The sequence below is a fragment of the Protopterus annectens genome, chromosome 12.part0 (genome assembly GCF_019279795.1).
Source record: "Protopterus annectens isolate FY-2018-M chromosome 12.part0, PAN1.0, whole genome shotgun sequence".
Lineage (NCBI taxonomy): Eukaryota > Metazoa > Chordata > Ceratodontiformes > Protopteridae > Protopterus > Protopterus annectens.
In genome coordinates, this window is record NC_056746.1 from 1575915379 (window position 1) to 1575939856 (window position 24478).

At 37.7% G+C, this 24478-nt stretch overlaps 1 protein-coding gene across 1 annotated transcript in view; it reads left to right on the forward strand.

Annotated features, from left to right (window-relative positions):
* Positions 1–699: 699 nt before the first annotated feature.
* HID1 (HID1 domain containing) overlaps positions 700–24478 on the forward strand; it is a 1473500-nt gene continuing 1449721 nt past the window's right edge. Inside the window, exon 1 of the mRNA XM_044090525.1 lies at positions 700–878. Within this exon, the coding sequence (XP_043946460.1) occupies positions 813–878 (66 nt within the window). The 5' untranslated portion in view covers positions 700–812. The remainder of the gene's footprint in view (positions 879–24478) is intronic.

Consider the following 24478-nt stretch of genomic DNA (forward strand, 5'->3'; position numbering starts at 1 on the left):
GTAGTGCTCCTGTCCTTTGCTGTTGCATTATTACCACTTACATTTCTTCAGCTGAGTGGGCAAAAAGCAAAGCAAGCTCAGTTTAGGTCGGCCATTTACCCTGTGAGAAAAGTATGATTATCTGTTATCATACCTCTGAACTTCTTTGTTCGAGTACTATTCTAAACATAAGGGGGACAAAGGTCCAAAATTTATTTAAAGTTTTCAAGAATTAACTCTAATTCTCTTAAGTATGTTAATAGAAAAGCAGACTTTGCATCAACATACATTTTCTGAAAAATAAGTATGAAACTCTAATGTCTGTCATTACTGACTGACTGCCAACCTCGGTGATTTTACCAGAAAATCATACCTTTTGGCAAAATCAGACAAAATTAGTTGAGAGAGATATGTCTGTGATATCCACATGCTGTTTGCATTTCCGTACGCAAAAAAAAAAAAAATCAAAACAGTAAAAACATACATATACATGACCTCCAGCCGCTGGATCTGTAACCTGAGAACTAGATTATCAGTTCTGCATAATGCCATTTTCCTTTTTTCTCCCTATTTAGATTTTGTTCCCTCCCTAGTTCGGTTTAACTACATTAATTCTGTGAAAATAATTTACAGTGGGGACAGGCTTAGGTAGGAACAGTTTTCCCTAAAGCAAAAGGATGCCAGCCAGATCGCAGAACCTTCTTCTGAGCAACCTGTGATATTGTAGCTGTTGTTATTACATACAGGAGGAGGAGGAGTATACTGTAATAACATAACTCCCATTTAAAGGAAAGCCTCCTCACACTGCTGCGACTCCTGCCTCCGGAGAAAATATGGGAAATACAGACTCAAAGCTGAATTTTAGAAAGGCTGTAATCCAGCTCACCACCAAAACACAGGTACTGTAATTAGATGCAAAGTGTAGACATTGAATTCTATGTATTATAATACTTATTAACCGTGTCTGAGGGAGGTGGCGGGATGGAACTGCCATGTTTCTATGTATTGCCCTAGGTAGTACTGGCTCCTAATTTATAAATTAATGTATTACATGACACTGCTGTTGACAGGTATGCACGGGTAAATATTTTGTTTAATCTTCATTTTATAAACGGATGTAGGACAACAGCTGTCGCTTTGTTTCCAGGGGAAATCAAGGACTGGAAACCACGTCAGCTACAGTCCTACAGATAACCACAAGGAACTAGCAAATGGCAAGGAGGAAGCTAGGACGCAATCTCTGTTCCTGAAGGCTAGAAGCGAATTCCCCCTTATCTAACCACTAGAAAAGCGCTCATCGGTGTTTACTGCCAGTGTCCCTTCCTACCGCTTTAGCTTCTTTCAACGTGTGGCTTGGTTTTAGGGCACGCAGGCCGCGTGGGAACGAGATTGCCCGGCGCACCTTACCTCAGCACCGTTTACCTGGCGAATATACGGGAAACGAAGACGCGAGTTTCGGTTCAAGGCAGGGATGAGAGTTTTATTTTCAGTTTTATAGACTGTGGCATTGTCTGTCGTATTATTTTCAGAAATATCTAATGCTAGGAGAACATACACACGTATTCCCTACGTTTTAAGGAGTTTGTGGATGACAGCGCGCAGAGGCAGCTCACTGCACAGTCGGACATAGACAATTTCAAAATAATCTTGATCTCAATTTACCATTGGTTGTTAGATAGGTGCGTAAGCACAGACGCAGGCCAAGAAACAGGTGGATGGAATGGGATCGTGTACTAAGTATTTAACTAACCGTGGGGAACCATACCTTGAATCCTTGTTCGTTCCCATTCCTTTTTGACAAAACAAAGATGTAGTCTGGAAGGCACTTGTGGGAACTGGGAAGTGTCTGTATAGAGACGGTAAACCTGTGTAATATATCTGCCCAAATTGCACAGTTTTAGTGTGTGGTCCTAAAAATTTAATTACTTTTTGGATCTTTAATTTTATGTATTTTATATTTGTTGACCGACTGAGCTGAAGAGCCTTTTTTCAGCGGAGGCCCGGGGAGAAAAGCTCCAATATATTATACAATTTTCATTATAAACTAGCATTAAACAGCAATGTTACAGGGTTATTACAAGGTATTAAGTAGCAATACAATGTTATACAGTGTCAGTAATCAGGAGTATAGCATAACTATTTCAAGATGTATAAAAAGAAATATGTAAATATGTCATTAAGATGAGTATAGTTTTTTGGGGTAAGTGGTTAAAAAAAATACTCATTCGTTTATTTAATACTTAGTTTTTTTATCGGGGGTGCTTGGGCATGTATTTTAAATAAGTAACAAGAGTACAGCGGTGGAGTTTCCGATCAACATGTGATATTTTAAAGGCCATTAATTTTTAATATGTATTATTACGTTTACTTTATATTAAAGTAGTAGTAGGTTTCAGGATGAATGGCTATGATAATATTACTGATTGTAATTCTAAACCCACATTGAAATGTTGGTATAAAACCAACGGCCTGTAACCTTTTCCTAATTTTATAAATATTGTATATAAAAAATAAGGAAGATAAAAACTGAAAGCGTTGGTCAGACTTCTAGTATAGCTACTCACTGGAGACATATTAGTGAAACATGATAAATACCTATTATCACCATACTAACAGGTAATGATTTTAATCATAAAGTGTGTAACAGATATAGAGGGGAATAGGATTTATATGCATAACATTCATTTCAGCTGGCTGGGCTGTAACCAATTCACTACATTTTAGAAGAACTGCACTTCTAATTTCCTAATGATGCATCATTAACAGAAACGGGAAGTTAATTTATAAGTTTTATACCATGGTGTGTGTGTGTGTGTGTGTGTGTGTGTGTGTGTGTGTTTTTATATATATATATATATATATATATATATATATATATATATATATATAAATAATCAGAATATTTTTTTTCTAGAGGATAAAACCCTTTGGCCCTTACTGTCCTTTTGTGCATATATGAAACTTGAGTTCCTTGCATATGAGATTAAACAAATTCAGTCTGACATTCATCAGTATTTTTAACTGTGTGTCATGGGATTTTATCCTATAGTATGTCTAACAGTATACATTAAACCTTCACAGACAAAATGAAAACTTAGCAACAGTGCAGGAAATAACATGCCAAGTATTTCTTTAATAAATGTTAGGGAGTAGAAAACATTTTGCATACAGTAACATACCTTTCAGCCTCTTAGAGCAAGAAATCTGGACAAAGTCATAAAATAAAAGTAGGACAAAGGCCCAAAAATAGGGACCATTTTTAAATGTTGCTCTTACAAACAGAAAGGTATATATATATAAAGGAATAACAGGTTTTGCATTAGCATGAATTTTCTGAAGGGTATGAAGCCTGAAACTCAGATGCCCATCATTATTTTCTAACTTCAGTCGTTAATGATTTGCCACTAGTCTGCTAGAAAAACCACAATTTTATGAAAAATGGACCAAAAATATGAGGCAAAAATCTGTACAGTTGAGAGGTATGTTAAAACTATGGTTCCTATTAGATGACCGAAGACGCATTATATCGAATGCGTCTTGGTCGAACTGAAAACAACAAAAAGGCAAAATAGCGAAGCAGATTTTAAGCAAATTCTTTCCCAGGGAAAGAATTTGCTTTGCCGCTTCCGTTACTCTGCCATTTTCGGCACTGTAGTGCGATGTTGGAGTTGGTATATTTAAGTAGGGGTGTGTGGGGGCAAAGCCCCCCACTTTGTTTTTTTGTTTTCCCTTGGAAAAAAAATCGCTGTTCTGAGCGTTCGAGATTGTAAGCTTTAACATACATGGGTTCGATTTATTCATAGTTTGCTTTTTTAAGCATTCAGTGATGTAATATAGATCCTTAAAAGTAATTACCTTGTAAAGATGTCACTAAAAATCTCATTTTATTTTTAAATCTCATTTTATTTTTAATATACTGTATTAAATATCTTACTTGAAATAACTCGTGTGTGTATAAAATAAAATATATATACCATAAAGTAAATCTATGTTGTGGTTTTCTTGCTATTCTGTGCATCTTTATTGTTTTTGGAAGTTATTTTTAATTCAGATCTAAAAATATGTCATGTGAAAAAGGCATATACCAACAGATAATGTTTACATACTTGGATGTAGTACACAGCCTTTTGCAGTTCTCTGTAAATAATTAGGTTTTAAAATATTTGTTTGTTTACTAACTGAGTAAATGGAATGACCATATCGCCCTTTTCAGCCGTGATCTGCTGCAGTATTAAAATAATTTATCAGTAAAATAATGTGCAGAGGTTTACATGCATGGTAACTATGTAAAATAACATTGCATGTATCAATTTACTCTTAAATATCTGCAGTGCATTTGCATGCCATAATCTTCTAAGGAAACATGTCATCAAACGAAAAACTGTAAAAAGAAAGGTACAGTAGTAATAAAAAGGGTAGCCAGTTCGATTATAAACTTGGTTAGGTATCAAGAGTGGAATAGCCAAAAGGAAAAGTTTAAATGCATTTTCAATTGCTGATCTAAAGCATATTGAAGTGAGTACTAAGAAGAGATGGGATAAATGGGAGATTTTTAAAAAGCAATGGCAAAGGTGCTCCAAAAAGAAAGGAGGAGCCTCTCAGAAGCCAGGACAGTCCAACAAGTCTGCCTACAACACCCTTTCTCACCCTGTCAGGCCTCTCTTTCTTCTCAAAAAATCTGGCCCTCAATTTCACTCTTTTTTGGCAAAACATAGAATCCATTTAGTTTGATACTAACTGATTCATCGGGGATACAGATTAGCCGTGGGACTCTCTCCCTTCTTTTCAGCAGATTCCCCTTCAGCTACCAGATCATTTCCTCTCCTGATACTCAGTGTTTGCTAACTCGGGAGGTTATCAACAGTGTCTTCTTTCTCGGAAAGGAAAGGTGTTTTTTTTTTTATTATTATTATTATTATTATTATTCATGAATGTTTGTGATGTCAAAAGCCTTTTGGAGGACAGTCCTAGCTTTTTCCTTCTAAATCAGTTTTTGAAACTTTCAGAGTTCAAAATACTAGTCCTTAATGACTTGTTACCTCTCTCTGTCATTCTCTATTTAAAGATTTTGATGACCCTGGATTTAAAATATGCTTATCATATTCCTGTACCACGACATTTCAGAAGTTTTTTTAATGTTTCCTGTGTCTGGATCACACTGTCAGTTCCTTGCATTAAACTGCTGCAAGGGTATTTACAAAATGTCTAGGCGTAGTGAAGCCTACCACACTCTGCAAGGTATTCATATTTTTTCTTTACTTAAATGACTTGCTTATCTTTCCAAAGTCTTTTTCAAAGAGTCAGGAATCTCTGTCTTGGGTGAGAGATGTGTTGCACAGACTGAGATTTCAGGATAGCATCCAAAAGTCTTGTCTGACCGCTTCTCATTGGGTGTCTCCTAGATACCAGAGTTCAAACAGCCTTTCTTCCACAGGAAAAAAGTAGATCTGTGTGTAGATCTTTTTCTGAGTTTTCCACTCAAAACAAGGCCTCAGTAAGAGAATTTCTCAGAATACTAGGATTATTGACATTAATGATTCTTCTAGCCATACTCCGCATGAGAAATTTCAGTGATATCAGTATGGTCCCAACATCAACATTCCCTGGTAATCCAGATTCCTGTTTTGGGATTTGTGAAAAGAGAACTTTTCTTTTTTTGGAGAGACCAGTTTTATCTGAATGCAGTCTTCAGAGTCCTCCGACTTTGGTCAGGGAGAAGTGTGTATGGGAGTAAAACCTGCAGGATTTTTGGAGAAAAACAAGACAAACACACAAATGTAAAAGAGATGTTGGCAGTAGTAAATTTTCTCAACTCTCTCGATCATCTATGGGTCCCATGACCAATTACAGGCACAGACAACACCACAGTAATGTGGAACACAATCCCACAGTAGTGTGGCACATAAATAATAAGGGGAAACTACATTGTCTGTACAGGCTAGCTATGGTAACCTGGGTTGTAGCTTTTCAGCACAATCTCACTAAACAGACATATTGCATCCTGTCAGAGCAACATTTTATAGCAGACCAGTTTGGCAGGACCAGGACAGAAACTAAATTGGGGGTCTTCAAAGAACAGATCTAATTGTGGAGAACACTTTTTTTTTTTTTCCTTTTCCATGGAGATTCCCTGGGGATGTTTATCCCCTGATCTTTAATGGCTGTAGGTGTCACACCAGAGTAACCACTTGGGGGGGGGGGGGATAAATGTTCTGAAGAACCAAGACTCGACAAAGCCGGGTCACTCATCAGCAGCTGAGACTCAGCTGGAGCTGCCCTGACAATTTTCTTCTTGTAGTTATGGGAAGGAAGAACCATTAGAGACCAGTAACTGCTCCGTACATTCTGCAACGGATGAAACACTGAAAACTGGAAGCAGAGCCAGGAATACTCTCGGGTAAGAAAACCTACTGACAGTCTGCATAAGCACAAAGCCCTAACTGTAATAAATAAAAACTACACAAGTTGTTGGGGGGGGGGGGGGGGCTTTACACAGGCATATGCACTCCTGACATGTACTGACAGTTTGAAAAAAAATCAGTATCCCAGCAACACTGCATATTTTCACAGGTAAGTGTTTTCCTTAGAAAAATAAACTTAGTGGAAGGTTTTCCTCATCAGGAGACATCATCTTAGCCTTGAAGATTGTTAAGTGACTGACCTTTCCATGGGGTCTGTTGGAGTGCATTTTGGCAGCAAGAAAGCTCTGAGCTTTCTCGTCTCTAACTTTATATATATATATATATATATATATATATATATATATATATGCAGCTCCCCTCAAGCTCCAGATGGGGTAATAAGAGGGCACCACTTAACACTAAAAAGCTGGGTGGTGGTAAGGGGCTTCAATCCATATAGCTTAGGCTAGTGCAACATTAATTTTATTATTATTTTATTTTAATTTTACATTTGTTAACCAGGAAAGTCTGACTGGACACGTCCTTTTTCAGCGGAGGCCCGGGGAGGAAAGCTCCATGTACACAGTAAAATATTACAGTAGACAGTTGATATACAGTTAGATTACATGCAGTCATATATAGCATCCATACATTTTATCTATTAATAATGCTGTTGAAAAAATAATACTTTGCAAAGAAAGAGTTTAGACATCAAATACTTCACAGTAGTTGGGATATATATAAATTATAATATAGCTGGTATGATGAAATATGTATAAATGATTGGATTAGGAGGGGTTCTGAGTAGAGGGGAGGAGGATGGGAATAGATAGGGAAATCATGAGTTGAAAGTGAAGGGGTTGATAGAGAGTAACAGGTGGTCAAGGTCTAAAAGTAGGATAAGCAGGAAGGATGCAGACATATAGAGGAAGACGAAAAATGCTAAGGATGTAAATAATTATAGTATTGGTAGGTGGGCTGTGCATAAAGTCAGTTGGATATAGGAAAGGAAGAGAACACTTAGAGGGAGAAGCAGAGAAATGTAACAGGGGAAATTATAATGAGGAAGGAAGGTGAAATAGTGGGGTGGGGAAATAAATAGAGAGAGGGATGTAATGGTAGGCTGTAAATAGTAATAGGAGATTAGTCTGCATTGTCACAGTTACATAACCAAAGATGCTGAAAATGTGATTTTATGGCTTTTTTGAAGGGGGTGAGGGCAGTTATAGTTGTGATGTTGGGGGAGGCTGTTCCACTGCTTAGCAACAGAGTTGCTGTAGAGGGAAGTGCTGGCAGAGTTATTGACTTTTGTTAACTCTAGAAGTTTCTGATTTGATGTCGAATATAACATAAATTCATCTAGTTAGCTTCAATGAGCATTTTTTCACACTATCACTGCTTGCAAATGGCTTCCTATTCAAACTAGTGATACCTGATGTTTAAACACCCTAACCTACAAATTACTTAAGGATTTTAATTGTGAACCATTTAAAGTTACTTCACTTTCAAAAGCTTAATACATATTCTTTGAGAATGTAGTTACTTGCAGCTTGCTAGACTTCCTTTTGCACTGACAACTACTGAAACAGCCATTGCTAAGATAGCACTTGCCCTCTGGAATGACAGTCCATATTAAGAAGTCAGTGGAGATTTATTTTTTTATCTTTTAAAAAAGGCTCTTGTGTCCCATCTAACCAACAGTAGTTTGCTGTGTGGTTCACTTCTTACTAAACTTTTTACATATCCAGCTAACTCATTTGATCCTACACATTTAAATAACTCTGCTTCTGTTGTGTTGTGCTGTATAGTGCAAATATGTCTAGCCTACAGATAGTCTGATCTCACATGTGTAAAAGTTGTAATCTATACAGTACTGTGTGTGTTACTGTTTACCTAAAGACGCAAGTGTATTTTGCACTGTATGTGCTGCATATGTATACTTGCACCTAATGTTGCCTTTGGCCCAGGTCAGGACTAAAGAGAGTCCCTGAATTAGCTAATTTACCTGGTTAACAAAATGAAATAAATATATAACATGTATGTATAAAGGTCTGGGGTGGCCACGGTGGTGCAGTGGTTAGCATTGTCGCCTCACAGCAAGAGGTTCTCCGGTTCGATCCTCGGCTGGGGTGCCTTCTGTGTGGAGTCTGCATGTCCTCCCTGTGGTCACGTGGGTTTCTTCCGGGTGCTCCGGTTTCCGCCCAAAGACATGCTGCAGGTGGATTGGAGTCTCTAAATTGGCCCTAGGTGTGTGTGTGTGCCTTCTGTGGAAGGTTGGGCGCCGGGCTGGCAACTCGACACTGTGAAATTCCACTGCCAGTCATGAGCGGACAGGTGATCCGCTGTGGCGACCCCTAACCGGGAAAAGCCGAAAGAAGAAGAAGAAGAAGATGTATAAAGGTCTGATTTGTGAGGTTGCTTATGAGCGACTTTCTAAGTGCATTAAATTTTAACATTTGTCTTGTGTATGTTGGTTCTCTTGTTGGGTGTACGGCTGAGATACTTTCTGTGTTTCCTCCTCCTCCTGTTCAAATTGCTTTTCTCCAGGATATCTTGTTTTTTGTTGTGGTTTTTATGGCATTCCATCCAGGACTTACTCCTACCTTACACCTATTGCTTGCGGGTCTGTATTACAAACTCGAAGTTACTGAACTTTGAATACCGTATGGTCGACACCATATGATTGAAGTTCAGTAACTTTGAATATGTAATAAAAAAATAATAAAATGAAAGGAAACAGAAGTGCTGTAAGCAGGGGCCCCCTGCACCCCCCATGTGGGGGGCTGTACCCCCCCCAATTAAATATGCCAACTCCAAGATTGCACTTCAGCGCAATACAGTGCGGAAATGGAAAATGTCAGTTTCCTACACTGTAGCGCGATCTCGGAGTTAGTGCAATACAGTGCGGAAACGGAAAGTTTCCATTTCTTACACTGTAGCACGATCTCGGAGTTGGTATATTTAAGTAGCAGGGGGTGTGCGGGGCACAGCCCCCCCGTGTGAGGAGTGCAGAGGGGCTTGCCCCCCTGTTTACAGCAATTAGTTGTCATTCCTTTTATGTTTTTATTACGTATTCGAAGTTACTGAACTTCGATCATATGGTGTCGACCATATGCTTTTTGAAGTTCAGTAACTTTGAGTTTGTAATATAGACCCATTGCTTGCTGGGCAGTGGTGTAGCTGCAGTTGACCCTGCATTGGATAATGCAGATATTGAAAATGGTTGAATGCTTCCTTATTAGTTAAGTTTGTGGGCATAGCAACATTAAAGGTCTAATATTTTTTGTTACTTTGTTTTGGAAATATGCAGCAGTAATCCATAGCATGAGTTAGGGATAATGGTCAGCTCTCAGGGATGTTAGTTCTTTGCAGTGTTTCATCTGGAATGCTCTGTTTTGCAGTGTTTCATCTGGAATGCTCTGTTTTGCAGTGTTTCATCTGGAATGCTGTGTTTTGCAGTGTTTCATCTGGAATGCTGTGTTTTGCAGTGTTTCATCTGCAATGCTGTGTTTTGCAGTGTTTCATCTGCAATGCTGTGTTGAAATGCCTGTATTTTCTTTATCTTCCTGCATTTTTTTCAGCTGCATTGTGGGCCATCACTTAAGTGACTGTGTACCAATATCATGACCACTCCTACATCTTCCATTGAGCACTTGCCTGCAGATCGTGTTTAGGCCAGCTACATCTGATATTGCCAAGCAAGTGCTTCTATGTACAGACTGTTGGTTACAGTAAGAGACTACAGAAACACAGGTGCTAGTGGTATTTCAGAGTACAACAGGGGCCATAAAGAACAGATTTTCTCCTTGCTAATGTCCTTGTCGAGAGAAGAAAGATGTGTCATGTTCTGTAATGTTTTGCATATGTCCTCTCTTCTGTCAAATTATTGAAGTATCTTATTAGGATCTAACCTCTACCTCTTGGCCAGTTCATGCCTGTTGAGCACTCGCCCCTCTCCTCCATATATCAATAGCAGTCATTAAGTTGGATCAAGGTTTCACCCCCCTTCACAGCCAATCGTACCACCTGTGCTTCTTCAGTATGGGTTACAGGTTGTACAGTTGCTCATACTGTCTTACCGACAGTGGACAGGCTGCCAAATTAGGATTCTAAAGTGCATTTATTTAAAAAATTTGCTTTTAAAACAGGCCCAACAGCTTGCTGCGAATGTTTGAAATGTAGTCTGTTAAGGTCTTAAACACCATAGAATTTAATATGTACAAAGACAAAGTCAGGCTGATTAAATGACAAAAATTGTGAAAAGTGTGCAGCGAAATATAAAGTGTAAATTATTATAATAGTTGTGAAGTTTGGTTGTGACGCACATGATTGTAAAGGTGGCACATGAAGTAATTCAGTTTGGCTAGATGGGAACGAGTGAAGTTCTAGGCATGTGTTTATTGAGTGACTTTCATGTCCACTGTTGAGTGCTTTGAAACCTTTTCTTTCTGCTTATTTATTTGAGCCGTACCTGTCAACTGTCCAGATTTTTGTCTCATATTTTTGATCTGTTCCTCATAAAATTTGTGGTTTTCTGGGTTTTCATGGCAAATGAGTACAGATTGACTTCATTAAATAATGAATAACATTAGAGTTTGACTTCATATCCTTCAGAAAATGTATGGTAACACAAGAACTTTTATACTAACAACTTTAAGTTTATAAGAGCGATATTTAAATCTGTCCCTATTTTGAGGGCTTTGTCCCCCCATTTATTTTTGGCTTTGTCCTAATTGTTTGTGCTCAGAGGTTGAGAGCTGTGATTTGAGCTAGAATATGATTTAGTTGCTTTTACAGTAATTTATTGTGCTTTTTGTATTGTGATTTGAATTTAGTACTTGATTTACTTTTTTCTTTTGATTTGTTGTTGATATTTTTGTCATTATGTCTGTTTGTTATTACATGTAATCCTTTGAATCTCCACAGTGAATGGGTTTAAACACTTAAGTGGAACTGAAGTTGGGGGATGAGGCAAAAATTCTAGCTGAAAATGTTTGTTTTCACTTTTGTTACTAGGTTTCTTATAGAGTATAAAATCTACAGTATTTTCTTGAGTTTTCATTTTAATTTGACATTTTTATTTATCTTCTGTTTTTCTCATTTTTTCATCTGTAGCTATAATGAACAAGGACAGCACCTTTATTGTTGAATTAAGGTAGCCAAATGCCCCATACTGATAAAGCAATGTTACATTATAACTTAGAGCCATAATCTGTGTACGTAAACACAGTTTTCTGTTTTGCATTTATTTGTACTGTGCCTTGAGTTGTTTCAGTATGAAGAAACAGTACAAATGCATTTTATACACATCACTTGCTTCTTATTCTTGACTACTTGGGTATCTCTATTTCCTTTCAGGTTCATTGACTCCCATCCTCCCTAAGCTGACCATTGTAGTGGGAAGTGATGGTTGATGGTGCCGCCGCATTATCCTTGGCTGGCAAGAGTAATGTTTTTAATTTGCACCTTATATTTTTGCCTCATAAGACTTGATAGTCACATTAAATTAAGTAGCAGTTGTTAAGGTATTTAAATTCACCACGTGTTGACGCCTGTGTGCACTCATGCTCTCTGTTTCTGACCTGTGCAGCTTGCAGAAACCTGTAGTGAATGATTGACTGGCTTCAGTAAGAAGCAGACAAATAGTTGGTGTTTTTTCAGTTCCTTCTTTTAAGACATGGAAACTAGCATCAGTTCCTTACGTCTAGCTTGTTTGGCTGGCATTCTTCTGCCTAAGGATCACTGTTCTCCGTATGGGATCTATCTGTAGAGTCCTACAAAATGCAAACAAACCTCTCAGATGAAATGTATTTTTTTTTCCTTTTTAGTAAAAGTACCTCAATTATGATCATCTTAAGATGCCCCATACAGGACTTAATGGTAGCATAATGGCCCTCTCAGAAGAACTCTATCTCTTTTTTTGGTCTTTTTTTTTCAGTTGGAGCCCCATCTCATATGAGGTAGAAGTAAATCACAAGATGAGGATACATGGACATGACAGAGAAAGGTAGCAGATACCAATAGATAACCTTAAGGACTTAACAAGCCAAGTGATACTCAACAGACACAAGAATGAAGGGGTTTAAAAATAAGATACACGAATACATGAAACAAAATGTGTAGGTATAAGGAAGAGAACTTCTGGTACATTGAATAAGTCACTTGTGTATTAACATTCCCTTGTCTGTTCTTGTTTCCACAATATGTTATATATTATTTCCACTGGACATATGGTATGCAGTCTGTGCTTTTATCACAAATAAAAGTAATGCTGTACTTGTATTTCATATGTGTTTATAGGCTACTGGATGATCTTTGGTTGTTTTTATATGCCACATTCTTTGCTTTATAAGAATGCTGTGTATAGTGCACTGTAACGTATTGTGGCATGTATACAGCATCATAAAATCAGAATATACAGTGGCAAGTGGGTGAACACAACTGGTCAATCACCAGGCAGTCAAAAACTAGAAATAAGAAATGAAACATTTGGTTATATTTCCCAACCACAAGAAGTTACATAAAAAAAGGTGTGGTTAATGTGATAATACTGGCGTTTGATCAGCTGTACCAGCAATCACCAGGCAGTCAAAAACTAGAAATAAGAAATGAAACATTTGGTTATATTTCCCAACCACAAGAAGTTACATAAAAAAAGGTGTGGTTAATGTGATAATACTGGCGTTTGATCAGCTGTACCAGCTTTTTTTTTTCTGTTTGACAGATTGATTTGTTTGTTTATTTATTGATACTTGATTACTAGGAAAGTCTTTTGGGTAGGAGCCCATTTTCAGCAGATGCCCAGGAGAAAAAGCTCTAAAGTATTACAAAGCATTTTAAGAGCAATAATTTTATAGTCCTTTAAAAATAGTACAAAACAACTGTAGTTTAAATAATTATACCAAATTAGACATAATATGAAAACATTGGTTAAGAACAGATGTAAGTTATATAACCATGATTTAATAGTTAGAGAAGTTTTTACTAGCTTAAGGTAAGTTAATGTAGTACAAACAGGAATTGCAATATGAAGTGAGAGAAAGCAGGTTTATGGTATATTTAAAGAGAAAGGCAGAGAAGAGAAATTGACCAAAGTAAGAAAGCAAAGAAGGTAGAGTAAGGAGATGTAAGGTATGAATAGGTATCCGTTCACATTTAGGGATGTAGCTTATCCTGGTGTTGAACAAGAACAGAGCCAGCTTTTGGCTAAAAAGTCTTCAGAATGGTTTTGAAGGCTGGGAGGGAGGGTATTGTCCTACTGGACAGAGTTAAGGAGTTCCAGGCCTTAGTAACATGGTAGAATTATAGACCGTGCGTAGCAGATATGATAGGTTTGTGGACAGACAAGAGTTTTTGGTCACTGGATCATAATGACCGTCTGGGAAGATAGTTGGGCATAGGTTCATAGATGTTTACTGGGCAAACAACCACAAGAACCCTTTTAAGCCTAACCATACATCCCACATCTCTGACAAGTTCTCATACTTTTGATAAGTGCAAGCAAGAGCTTAGGAGCTGAAACATTTACAAGTAGGGTCTGGGGAAATAAACTATTTACAGGTTGCCTGTGTCAATTACAGACATAGGTGCCAAACCATGGATGAATTTCCTGTTCCCCATCCAGTTTTCCAAAATGAACTTGAGGCTACCACTATATTGAGGGCAGCAGTAATTCACATTCTATCTGCACAACACATATATATATATACACACACACACACACACACATTAATAGCTGTGAGATTAGAATCCCTCTACCTATTGCTAAATGCCACTGAAGAAGTTTTTTTCGTAGAATGTTATTTAGTGCTGAATAAGTGGATAGATTTTGGATAATTTTATAGGTGGTAAGAAGATGTGGATATGTTAGTTGATAAGGTAGTTCTAACCAATTTAGACTTTTTAGTGCTATCCAGGAGTTGGTTCTGAAAGGGGTATTTGCTGCATATTTATCAGCTTTGTTATAGCATTGTTCAGGTTTTGATTTTTGTGATGCCTGAAGGTTAGCAAGAATGGGAGCGCCATAAAGAAGTTTGGGGAGGGGATAAGTAGTGGCAGCTGTAGTTTTGTTTGTGTCGGTGAGAAAAATTTTGGCTGTATAAAGCATCCCTAGTTTTTTATGAGTTTTTCTTATGCAGTTTTGTATATGCAAGTCAAAATTAAGATTATCATCCCTAATAAATTTCTATGAGAAGTGACAATGGTTGTATTATAAAGAGAGAACTTTTTCATGGAAGAGGGATTTGGAGGGGGAAAAAAGAAGGCTTTTTAGAGTTGAGCATGAGTTACGAGTTACAAAGCCATGTTTCAGTCGCTGTTGAAGCTTCTTGAGTAATTTTTTGGAGGTTTGCCATGTTGGCAGATGTGCAAATGAGTGTGCAGTCATTGGGTACTGCATTAGGGAGGCCTGTTTTGTTGTTATGTGGTGGGTGTTGGTGAGAATATTAAAGAGGAATGGACCAGTGGTAACTGGGAAGTATGGAGAGAAGGTAGAATGGTATTTTATTGATTGATACCTATTGGATAGATAGATTTGAACCATAGAGGGGTGCACTGAGAGAGACCTAATGAGGACATTTGAAGTAAACACTCTGTGACAAACTTTGTTGAAGACTTTTAAACAAGTGTAGAAATAATATGTTTTGCCGTTTATCTCTAGCTTTATTGACAATATCTGTAAAGGTTAGAAATGCAATGTTAGTACTATTGAAAAGACAGAAGCCTGGGGGTTAAGAGTTCTTCCTGCAGGAGAAGGTTTAGCAATTGTTTTTGAATACATTTTCAAGTATTTTGGAGAGGGAAAGATAAGATTGCTATAGGTCTGAAGTTAGTAATGTCTGTTGAATTTTCACCTTTGTGCAGAGGGATAATTTGTGACTTTTTTCAGAGAGCGGGAATGTGGGATTCCTGGAGTGACCTATTTATAAAGGATTGAGACAGGGTAGGTAATGTCAGCTGCTATGTTAATCAACTTGGAAGGTCATCAGCTGAAGTACAGCATAGTTTCAGTTTAAGGGTAGTTTTTATGTAGGATGTGGGCAAGGGTTTGAAGGTGAAAGTGGATGTGGCTGTTGAGCAAATTTAGAATTAGGTGTTGGGGAATCCTTGGTTTGAGATGCTATATTATGTATGAAATGAGAATATATTATATTACGGTTTCAAATAGCTAGGATGCAAGATTTCTTTAATGGCTGTCCAGAATTTTTTAAGGTTGTGTTTACTATTATTCTGAAAGTTATTATAGTATTGTATATTTTTTTGTCTTCATTAATTTGCTTTTTAGTGTGATAACGAAGCATTCTGAAGTTTTCAAGATGTTGTGCTTTTTTATATTTTTGCAGTTCTTTCCACTCTGTCCTGCATTAGAATTCTACTCTTTTTGGGTAGCCAAATTGCATTATTTATTTTTAGTCTTTATCTTCTAGGAGGTGCAAAGCTATTTAGGATATTCAGGAAAGTTATACTGAATTCATTTACAGCATCGTCTAAGGGGAAGATATGTAGAAAGTTCCACTTAATAGACAATAGTGTAGTAATGAACATTTCTGGGTTAAACTTGGAAAGGTTGTGCATTTGTTTTATAAACATGCTGCTTAAGTGGAAGTGTGAGATGTCTGGTTGTATAGATTGGGAGATGATCACTGAGACAGTCGGACAGTGTACCTGAGGTGGTGCATTTGCTAGGGTTTGATCCTAGGATCCAGTCTAATAGGGGATTTGATGTCTTGTTAATGTGCGGGGCAATTAATTAGTTGTGTGAAACCAAATAAGTTCAAGCTAGATGTAGGGAGTTAGAGTTTATGTCCAACCAACTGACATTCACATCACCTAGTAGTACTTTTTTTTTTGTGGAATCGTTATGGATATCCAGTGCAGGATATCTTCCAGATTATAATTGTTTGATTCTAAGAAAGTAATGAGTGCTGCTGAATTTGAATTTTGATATTGATTTCTTGTAAGGGGAAATGTGGTGGTGGTTGTGAAATATTAAAGAGATACCATCACCTTTCCTGTTTATATGGTCATTATGGATGATGATGTAGCCAGGAGGTGTAATATTAGAGTTGTTTATGCTGGGTTTTATCCAAGTTTCAGTTAGGGCGAGAATATCAGGTTTATGTTGGGTAATCCAGACACGTAGTTCAGCAATTTTTATTTCATATGCTTCTAACACGTATGGCAGTAAAAGTTAGATTACTGGGGTTAGGGGTTGACACTTGTATGGTTAGAGTAGTTTGTGGAAGTGAGTTGTTTTGATGATCATTGTGATAGGTGGGGCCAGGATTGGGGTGACTGTCTCCTAAAAAGATTTTAGTATATTTGAGGATGATTGATACTTGTTTTTTGGAAAGTATTTTTCCACTTAATTCTGTTTTGGTTTGTCCGTCTATATTTGGAGTAAAGACGAGAGTCATCATTAAATAGATTTGGTACAATATGTGGAGAGTGTAAGTAGGAAGTATGAATAAGTGATTGGGACAGTGTTGGAGATAATGTTAAGAGCTATTATAGATACATGGTAGGATGAGAGATGGCCCAGTAGCAGGATAAAAATTATAACAAAGTAATCAGTTTATAACCAATACAAAGCAATTAACAGAAAGGTACAAAGTATAACATATTTTCTTTCATCTCCTGAATGCACAAACCTGTCAGCCAGGAAGTGTAAGTAACTGGCATGTACAGTATAATCTGTTGATCCAGAGAAAGGGCAGTGGCCAACTTAGTAAGTGGTCCTTGTAGTGCAAGGACTACTTTATTAGGGGGTGGGGGGTGATTAAAGGCAATTTCCAGCATCAACAGGCAGTATTTGATTAGTTGAAGTTGATACACAACAAGGTTCTTCAAGTTAAAGAAAGTTAAGATGTATTTTTGCTGATGAGTAGTATGTCTTCCATAAATTGCCTAACACAACTTTGAACACTGAAATGTTTGCATAAAAAGATTGATCTTAAAAGATAAAATAAATTGGGGAAAAAAGTTACATAATTTTGTTGCAAGTGGACAAGACTCCTGCACCCCATGCACATGCTGCAAATTATATATACAAACTCTTAGATCACACAACAGGGAAAGGACAAATTCCCTGTCCCAGCTGAACAGCGATATCTCTCACACAGAGAAGTTAACATTAAGAGAATTCAGTCTCTTAAGTCAGCAAGATAATGCTCGATATGTTGAATGATGACCAAAATAAAAATGCAACTTTATACATATATGTAGGAATTATGGAATATGTTCCTGTGCTTGAAAGTTTCTGTGCCTGAATATGAAAAACGTTGGTATGTGTGATTTATGATTGAAAATCAGCTGATCACACTTGTTTGTTGGAGATCGCTGTATAACAGGGATTGTAGAATTTGACCTTTCCCCTCTGTAATGCAATCTTGGTGTTATCATATGTAATTGTCAGGGATGGCTTGCTTTTATGGGTTTTATTTTCAAATGTGTTTTGATGTTTTGCTTGGTTGCCCATGTAACATATATATGTATGTATGTAATATCTGTAGTAACTGTTATGATGATAGATTGGTCCACTTCTGGTTTGTGCTGTGTGTTTTTTGTGAATGTGTAGTCTGATTGCCATGAGTTTATCATTACTTCTGATTATATCCCTCACTGTTTTTTCTGAAACCTCTCAATCATCACAATTCCCATACCATTTTTTCTCTGTCCTCCTGAATAGTAGACTGTGGATACCAAGCCAAGTGTCTTCTTCTTTATTGCCCTTCATTTTCCTCTCCTGGCTACAGAGGATGTCCAGTGTCCTCTTTACCATTTTGCCATCTACTTCCAAGCTGTATCCTGCCAGTAAGCCTATACTGAGTGTAGGTGTAATGTTCATAATGTCAGACTATTACCCACAGCAAGGTTTTGATAGTGAAGAAAAGTGAATTTAGACAGCAGTTGCAGGACTTAATAAATAAAGCAGGGCAACATGAATTGGTGTTGATAATGCGTGACCTGAGTGGATATATTAGGACAGACAGAACAAGATATGAGAACCCATATCATGGGGCAACAGGAATAAAGAAGGGACCGGAATTCTAGACTTCTTTCTGGCAAATGGCATGATGGTGGACAGCATATGGTTCAGCAAGTGCGACAATCAAAAGATTACATATAAAAGTGGCCAACATGCAGCTCTGGTAAATTTTCTCTTGGTAAGGAAAGGGCATTGGGATAGAATCAGTGATTGCAAAGTCATCCCCAGTGAAACAGTCAGCCCACAGCATAAACCACTGGTTGCCACAATCAGCTGCAAGCAGCAGTCAAAGAAGGATCTATGATCAACAAGAGACCAGGCTGAAGACTTGGACTTTGACTGGAGAGAAAGCAGAAGAGTCGAGGAATTACTCTGGGCTGTAGCACCTCATAAAGAAGAGGAAGTAGGTGGCATTGACATAGAATTGCATTTGTGGTGACTATAGAACAGGTATGTAGCTGAGCCAGGTATGGAAGTAATTACATAATGAAAGCTAGTTGTTGAATGCAGAAGTCCAGAAAGTCATCAAAAGAAAGGAGGAGTGTAGGAAAAAATGGGAGGTGGAAAAAATTGACTAGGCTATGAAAGAATACTGGTTGGCTAACTGAGGAGTTGTAATAGGGAAGAACAAGGTATCAGAGACATTCTACCAGATTCTGGAAAGTGACTTGGTAGATATCGAAACACTATCTGTTTGCAAGGCAAAGACCGAAAGATGAAGAAGATAATCATCAGACACCCTTGGGATGCCAGCAACAACTTGCTAACCATTCCAAGGGCATCCAAAGTAGATGGACTGAATACTTCAGTAGCTTCTGAATAAAGAAAACTTCATAGAAGCTGTACTGCCTCAGACACAGACTATGATGAAAGACGAAGAGGGGCCCATCCTAGAAGAAGTCAGAACAGCAGTAATGAAAATTAAATCTGGGAACTCAGCAGGCTCAGATGAGGTCACAGCAGATATGCTCAAGGTGTTGGAAGAGTTAGGTGAGAAATGGCTCCTGTTGGTACTCCATAACAGTGTGGAACAAAAGACATATCCCAGATAACTAGAGAATAAGCATACTAGTGTCAGTGTGCAAGAACAGAGATAACATTCACAACTGGAGCAGTACAGAGGTATCAAACTCCTTTCACACTGCATGAAAGTTCTGGACAGGGTGACTGATAAATGAATATGCAGAGTAGTAGAAAATGAGATGAGAGATGAGCAGTAGAGATTCAGATCAGGATGCAGCACAACCAACCCAATGTTTGCAGTGAGACAGGTAGTTGAGAAGAAGCTAAAGATGACGAAAGTGTCCAACTGGGTTTTCCTAGACTTGGAGTACAATAAGGTCCTAAAAAAAGCTGATTTGGGCAGTTCTGCTGTGGTTAGTATTGATGCAGTCTATGAGCAAGGACCCAATGACTCTAGTATGAACAGTGTTCAGCCTCACTGAGGGGTTCCTTGGAGAGGGTATGCATCAGGGTTCATCAGAAGAAGCTGAGAACTGACCGAGAAAAGAAAATAGTGAAACCAGTTAATATCTTCAGTTATCTGGGAAAGGTGCTTGAGTATAAGGGAAGTCTGAATGAGGAAGTCAAAGCTAGAGTCAGATGGGCTGCAGCCAACTGTCACAGAGTCTTAGGGGCAACGTTTGATTGAAGAATACCAAATGAGCTGAAAAGTAAGGTGTACAAACCAATGGTGTAACAAGTGGTGTGATGTATGGTACAGAAACCTGGGCAGTGAAGGCAGATAGTTGAGGAAGCTAAAGATGAATGAGATAAAGTGCCTGAAACGGATGGTAAGATGAGCACTGTGGTACAGACGAAGGAATGAGGACATTAGAGCAGTAGCTCCAATTACAGAGATGGCCAAAGAGAACAGGTTATGGTGGTCTGGGCACACATGCAGGAAAGCAGAAGACAATCCTCTGATGAAGATCTAGGACAGACAAGAAGAAACCAAGAGAAAAATGGATGTCCAGCAAAAAGATGGATTGTGTGAGAGAAAACATGCAACAGTCAGACTTGACTGTCGAAGGTAGGAGAGTGGCATTGAATCAAGCGATTTTGATAGGTGGCAGTACACCAAGACCCCTTGTAGAAAATGGCGGGGGGATGGTGATGATTTGCATAATGCTGAATGGTTATGTGATTAGGTGGGTAGAAGTTGTTTTGTAATGCTATGGTGGAAGGTGAATATCTTTTGGTTACTTTCTCTACAATTTGCAATGTTAGTGTGATATAAAAAGCCAACATGGAAAGGATTTACTTGTGTTATATGATAACTTTCTATGTCTAGAAAAGTTTAAAATTTGAAAGTAGTACTTGTATTGCCAAATGAAGGTGTCTGAGAAGCATCTTGGAAGGACACTTTCCATCCCTACTGCAATGGGTCAGGAGTTGATGCATTCTGCTTGTCATCATTCCCTAATAATGCTAATGTGTAAGTGCTTGCCTTGGTCTCTCATGTTAAAGATCGTGTGCATTGTAGTAGAGATCTTCTTTTGGAGAAGTTGAGGATGTGCTTCAAAATGTGGATAAGGATTTGTCATTTGCTATGTCTTCTGCCATGCTTTTTGTCTGACTGTGTTTAGAGTAAGTCAGAAGGTTTGTTCTGTGTGTAAAATTTCTCTTGCTCCTGTTTTGGATATGGGTACTATGGCATGGAGTCTTCATTCTGGAAAGTTTATTTTTCATCAGGAGGTTTGTGGAAGAATGACATTGCTGTTTTTATCTATGGATTAGAATGTTAAGCAATACAGAGATCAATCATTTTGGACTGTGGAAGGCACTTGCATGCTTATTTATTTATTTATTGACATTTGATTATGGAGAAAGTCCATAAGTCCATTTTCGGCAGAGGGCTGGGGACAAAAACTACAACGCTAAATGTTAACCATAGGAGACAGTTATTTTCTGTGCACATTATCACTGACAGAGATAGTGTAATAAAAGGTTTGCTGTTAGCATATGGACTGATGTCACACAAGTCTTTCATTTGTTATAGTCTGTCTTGGCATTTGATTTTTTGACTTGTGTGCTTGTTTTTTAAAATATCTTTCCTCAAGAAGGATCATATTGAACTGTGTTAATTTTGTGAAATATAATTTGTCTGGGATATCCATTCATGGATATTTTTTGGACTTTACACAGAATTTGTGCAGTAAGTTGAAATCCTGTGGATTGGAACTTTTTAGAAGTGATAAAAAGTTTTTTGAAAACTTCTGCGAGAATGTTGATGTGTTTGGCCTTTTTGCTAAGTGCTGACATTTCCACTGCATTTGTTTTGCTGAGAAGCTGTTTCCCTCAGTGTGTGAAGCCTTTTTTGTTATACTTTGAACATTTTTCCTTGTATGGAACGCTGAAAAGGCTTTGGTATACTGTTTAGAATTTGGTTTATTTCCACCTCTCTATTAGCCTTGTTTTTTGAGTGCATTTGACTTGCACTCTTTGTGTTTGCCTTGGACTCGTATTCATTGAAGGATGGCGTAGAAGGTAGCGATATTTGATGGTTCATCGTATTCCTGACTTGGATTTAGTAATGGATTGTATAGTAAAGGAACAGTCTTGTATAGAGAATGCTGGAGTTGAGGTTAAAAATGGAAAAAAAATTGCATGTCACTTCAAAAATGTTTTATGCAGAAGGATTTACGTTTCATTACTGACCATAGATCTTTGGAAGTTTGGAGTATTTACATTTGTTGTTTTTTACAATTTGCAGTTGTGAATTACATTTGTAGAGTTTGTTGTATTGGTGTTGGTATTAAAGCATTTTTGTTATTTATCAATATTTTGAGATTGTGTGTTGTATATTTGGTATGTGTATTTGGTTGTTTGGGTTAGATGAATGAGTGGTAGGTTATTTCTGCTAGTTGAATTTGTTACCTGGGGTCATCAGATTGTGGTACCAGTACTGTTCTACTCACGCTGAGATTCTTCAGGTTCTGAGTATGGGATTGCCCATTTTTCACTCAGGCGGTTTGATAATTTGCATTACTGCCTGCTCATGGGGGAGGAAGAGGCATTCACCAGATTGTCAGAAGGAGGAGGCTTTCACTATTTCATTAGAAAGAGGTTTATATCCTTCCAAGCAGGTGATAACACCTAACCACTGCTGGGTCTCACCAGTACCATGGGCTTAGCAGCACCCCCCTCGAAGAATGAGAACTGGTTTCTGCAGCTTAAACTTATCCTTCCCTGGCTGGTCCTTCAGCCTCCCTTGACACTAATCGTATGCTTCATTCTTAGACCCTTCTGACTACCAGCTGTTTTATCATTCTCTCACTAGGCTGCCTTCAGTAGATTGTGTGTTGTTGTTGTTTAAGGCGCTAGCTATGGTAAATTTTCAGTATAGTTGATAGTTGGTCATGTTTCCTTTGAAAAGTATTTTATATAAAGGTCCATTTTGAGCAGTTTATGATTTTATATTTAGTTATCTTGTATCTTGTGTACTTTATTCTATTTGCATTGATTGGTTTTGCTGTGACCTTTTTTTTTAATTGCCAGGAATCTGTTTTGACATGTGGGTATAATATCTAGGGGAATATAAATCTGAAAAGAGGATGTTGAACAAGGTCTCCTCCTGGTTTGTGATTATATAATGTGTTAATTTTTAAAAGTACACTTAGGACCATAAACTTTTGATGTTATGGATATATTTTCTCCTGGATGCTTTTATTTCTGATGATAGTTTTGCAATTTGTATTTTTTTTTTTCTTATTAGAGTGTTTTAAACTCATTAGATGGTATTTGTGCAGAATTCAAAAAGGAGCAACACACTGATGTTCATCTTAGCATTATAGTGAAGAAGATTTTATTGGAATGTATGAGATCCCACATCAGCTATTCTGATGATAGTTTTGCAATTTGTATTTTTTTTTCTTATTAGAGTGTTTTAAACTCATTAGAGTTATGGTATTTGTGCAGAATTCAAAAAGGAGCAACACACTGATGTTCATCTTAGCATTATAGTGAAGAAGATTTTATTGGAATGTATGAGATCCCACATCAGCTAATCTGAGATAGGAAGCCTTGTTCTCCAGGTTTTGAAGGGTTTCTTCTGAAATGACTGAATAAAATGCAGTCCTTTCACTTAATACAGGTGTCTGTCAGTAGATTACATAGTTGGCTTTACTACTGGAAGACTACTGGTTCTATTCCCCATAACATTTCCAATAAAGATACTGCAGCACATCATAAGGAGGGGTACTGAACTCCTGAGATAAAAATGTTAAGCTGAATTAGTGCTTGAGTTGCTTTTTTTTCGTTTGTCTTCCCTTCCTTCATTAGTACTGGCCCAGCACCCTGTCTGTGTTGGGTCTACCAGCCGTCGTCTTGATCCCAGAATGTTCTGGTAGTGTTGGGAATAATTGTAGACCTTGGGCAGCAGGAGACTCGTTAAGTCTGCCCAGGGGAGGATTTTTTTTTTTAACAATCTACCCACTGTCCACCACACTTGGACCTAATTGTTCTCACCTGAGGGGCAGGTGTGCAATGGAGACTCCCCTTTAGATGCTTCCTTACTCCTGCCTAGTCTCCACTACAGACTGACTCTGGAGATGCCCATTGAAATGCCCATTCCCTCCTTGTCGGTCCATCAGTTGCATGAGCTGCTAATCTAACCCAGGGTTGGCTGGGTTTTAGTCAGGGCTTTGTCCCTCCACAACACTGGAGCAGCTTGAATTTCCATAGGGCCATTTGGTGGGATCCACCTATTCAGCAAAATTAAAATAAGTTGTGCACCTAAATGAGTGTTTAATTTTCTGCACATTTAAAGCTGTATGAAAATGTGACACAGTTTTGTAAAATCACAACGTAATGTTAATGTTTTCATTCTAAATGATTAATTTGAAAAATGAATTGGCTAAATGATTAAGTAACAGTTGCACCTGAGTGTTTGATCAAGGTGGTAAAATACCACTACTATTTGCTTATCTTTTCTTAATCCTGTGTCCTTTGGTATATGCTCTGTATACCCAAGAATGTGTAAATGAGTTATTTAAATATTGTGTATTTTTTCGTCTGGTGGTAGTAGTAGATTCTGAATAAAATATGTATTTTGGAAGAATAATAGTTTTAGTAATAAATCCCTTTCTCGTTTTTTTTGTTAGGAAAAAAT